This window comes from Cryptotermes secundus, unplaced genomic scaffold (assembly GCF_002891405.2).
Source record: "Cryptotermes secundus unplaced genomic scaffold, Csec_1.0 scaffold296, whole genome shotgun sequence".
In the NCBI taxonomy this organism is placed as follows: Eukaryota; Metazoa; Arthropoda; class Insecta; order Blattodea; family Kalotermitidae; genus Cryptotermes; species Cryptotermes secundus.
This window is the reverse complement of record NW_019737985.1, coordinates 726,011-729,428: the sequence shown is the minus strand read 5'-3', so window position 1 is coordinate 729,428 and position 3,418 is coordinate 726,011. Positions and strand designations below refer to the sequence as shown.

The 3,418-nt window shown below is 38.7% G+C and overlaps 1 protein-coding gene across 3 annotated transcripts in view; it reads left to right on the top strand.

Annotated features, from left to right (window-relative positions):
• The first annotated feature begins 815 nt into the window (after nt 1-815).
• The window catches only part of LOC111870599 (isoaspartyl peptidase/L-asparaginase), a 36,711-nt gene continuing 34,108 nt past the window's right edge, over nt 816-3,418 (top strand). For all 3 annotated transcript variants that reach the window (XM_023863020.2, XM_023863018.2, XM_023863019.2), the window contains exons 1-2: nt 816-1,081; nt 2,667-2,858. In XM_023863020.2, coding sequence (XP_023718788.1) covers nt 2,669-2,858 — 190 coding nt within the window. In that variant the 5' untranslated portion in view covers nt 816-1,081; nt 2,667-2,668. The remainder of the gene's footprint in view (nt 1,082-2,666; nt 2,859-3,418) is intronic.

The window sequence follows — 3,418 nt, the reverse complement described above, 5'->3', positions numbered from 1 at the left end:
AATGTGCAGGCTCAACTTAATTACGGTATCATTTTTTGGGGCTCCTCTTCGTCAATGAAAAGTATATTTACTGTACAAAAAAAAAGAGCATTAAGAGTTTTGTTAAGATTAGGGCCAAGGAGTTCATGTAGGGAAGGCTTTAAGACAACGGGCATACTTACTGTCCCCTGTTTATGTATATTCCAGTGTCTTGTTTGTACTAAAAAATCCTGATATGTATCAGGTGAATAATGGCATACACAAATTAAGTACTAGGTGGCATAATAAACTACATGTTTCCTTTATGAGATTATCTTCCATTCAAAAGAGTGTGCATTTTTCATCCATTAGAATATTTAATAACTTCCCATACAATATATATTCTTTGAAAGACAATATTAATACTTTTAAACAAAGGCTAAAAGATTATCTCATTTTGAATGCATTTTATTCGGTAGATGAATACATGGCATACAGGCTAGCATAATACATTATTGTTGTCTTTCCAAGATTATGTATTATCTAGATTTGTTATATGAGTGCTTTTTATTTTATTGTTGTATTTTTCATTTTATAATTCTTGAATATTTTAATTGTTGAGACTAGATTGCATTTTGCAATGTCATTTTGCTGACGAATTCAATATCCGGTCCGGTTTCCGAACAATGGATCTGTGAAATTATGTATTTATGTATGTATGTATGTATGTATCTTGAATGTCAGCCAGTTGTGCAACAATGTGTGCAATCCCTGCCTTCAGCGGTACGAAGCGGTCTAGAGGGTCTACAGTGCTTGTAGCATCTACTAGCATCTGTGATCTACAGAGTATTACGCGATGGAGTCAGGGAGTATGGTATTTGTTCGAGTAGTGGAGCGATATGGAAAATTTATCTTTCAGAATGTTGAGAAAGAGTATAATGAGATATTGAGTCACTGAAGTGTGGCATCGGAACTAATTATAAGGATAACCACAAATTCTGAATGTAACATTCTTTATGTAAACGTGTATAAACACGGTAAAAGTACAAAATTTTGATATTGTGTGCATTTAACAAAGCCTGAGTTTGTGCTGGTGAAGATCGCGAACAGAAATAGTATAAAGGTAAAGGTATCCTACATAATTAAGCACTATACCATAAAGGCGAATGGGGGAGTGGAAGTACAGCACCACCATTTTTGACCGCGGCATTGTAAGTGGGAGGTACTCGCCCTTACCGCCTTGCCACCGGAACACATTCATTAGGTGATGGGTGTGCCCCAGAGCCAGTCTGAATGCAATGGAGAAGTGAAAAATCTCTTACCTCTCCCAAAACTGAACCCCGGTCGTCCAGTGCGTAGCCTAATCACTATACGGGTTGAGCTATTCCAGCTCTATATTTAGAACTTACTTACTTACTCATGGAGCTGAGCCCTTCTAGAGGAGCCACCAATTCTGCTGCTACCAAAGAATTTTCCAACATTTTATGGAACCCGAAGGTTCATTACCGTGTTCACAAGAGCCCTCTGCTAGTACCTATCCTGAGCCAGATCAAGCCAATCCATATCATCCCATTGTATATCTCTAAGATCAATTTTAATATTGTCCACCCACCAGCGCCTTGGCCTTCTCAGTGGTCTCTCTCCTTCTGGCTTTCCCACCAATATCTTATATGCATTCCTCGTCTCTCCCATTCGTGCTGACCTTTTGTCTTCATGTCTGCTGTCCAAACACATGCAAATTATAATATACAAAAATGTAATTTTGCCTGTGGTTCTGGATGGGTGTGAAACTTGGTCTCCGACATAAGGGAGGAACATAGACTGAGGGTGTTTAAGAACAGGGTGTTGAGGAGAATATTTGGACCAAAGAAGGATGAACTGACAGGAGGTTGGAGAAAACTGCATAAGTCAATTCTTTATTATTTATGTGCCGAGTCAACAGCCGCAAGGCCAATTACAGACAGAGCACAGTGTACATGAAAGTAATTACATAATAGACAAACACATTATAAGTCAAAGACAAATTACAGGCAAGTACTGGGAAAAACACAATAATGAAGAAAAGTAAACAAACACACAAACAAATAATAATGAGGAGCTTCATAACTTGTACTCTTCTCCAAGTATAATTAGAATGATCAAGTCAAGGAGTATGAGGTGGGCAGGGCATGTAGCACTGATGGGGGAGACGAGGAATGCATATAGGATATTGGTGGGAAAGCCAGAAGGAAAGAGACCACTGGGAAGACCAAGCAATAGGTGGTTGGACAGTATTAAAATGGATCTTAGAGAGATGGACTGGATTTAGCTGGCTCATGATAGGGACCAGTGGAGGGCTCTTGTGAACACAGTAATGAACGTTCAGGTTCCATAAAATACTGGGAAATTCTTGAGTAGCTGCAGATTTGGCTTCTCCTCAAGACAGGCTCAGCTAGTAAATAAGTAAGTACCTTACCATATGGGTCGAAGCATTTGAAGGAAGTAGTTGTTGCAAGTTCCCACCAGAACTTCTGAGTAATTTAATTAATTTCACCAAATTATGATGATAATTTTGTCTTCTTTTCGTGATTTTGGTAATTGTCATGGCTTACCATATAGATTAAAGCATTTGATGTAGTCACAAGTGCCTCCCAGAACTTTGGATTGATTTGATTGATTCATTTATTTTGCCCTGTTGGTGGTAAAGTTATCTTATTTTTTTATTTCAGTAATGGTTGAGCCTGTGGTGTTAGTTCATGGGGGTGCAGGAAACATCTCCATTAATAGAGTTGAGCCAAAACTGGTTGGTGTTTGCACGGCTGCCAGGAGGGGATACAAAGTACTAATCAGTGGGGGGTCCGTTATTGATGCTGTACAGTCAGCTGTTCAATATATGGAGGATGATGAAGCTTTTAATGCAGGTCTGTGTTTGAAATATTTCCCATTGTAGTAATTTTACTTTCAGACAACTACAGTCATGCGGAGGTTCTTGTATAGTGTGGAAGTAGGTCAAATATCAGTTTGTCCTGGAACCTAAATGGAAATTTGTCTGTTTATTGATAATGTAAGTCAACTGCTGTACAGTGTGTTGAACACAAATGTCTGCAAATGACAGCCTTCAGCCAACCAATTAGCAATTGTATAGAATGTAGCTAACACTATGGAGGAGAATCCTTGAGAAGCTGATAACAATTCATCTTGTCAGTAAGGTCTCCACTACTAAATGGAACTCTCGGTTTAACCCAATTGCTGCATGCTTGACATGTTACCAAATCGCAGAACCAATCTAGATGTGTTTGAAGTGTTAACGATGCTGAAATTTTGCCATGACTGACCCCACCTTAAGTGCTGTAAGCTTTTGTATTCAGCTGTATTTGGTTGTAACTGCATCTGGCTGATTTAATGATGAGTACTAGAATCTCAAGACCCATGCATAAGATGTTTAATTTCATAAGCCCAAAAGAAATAGGTTTGCTCGTGG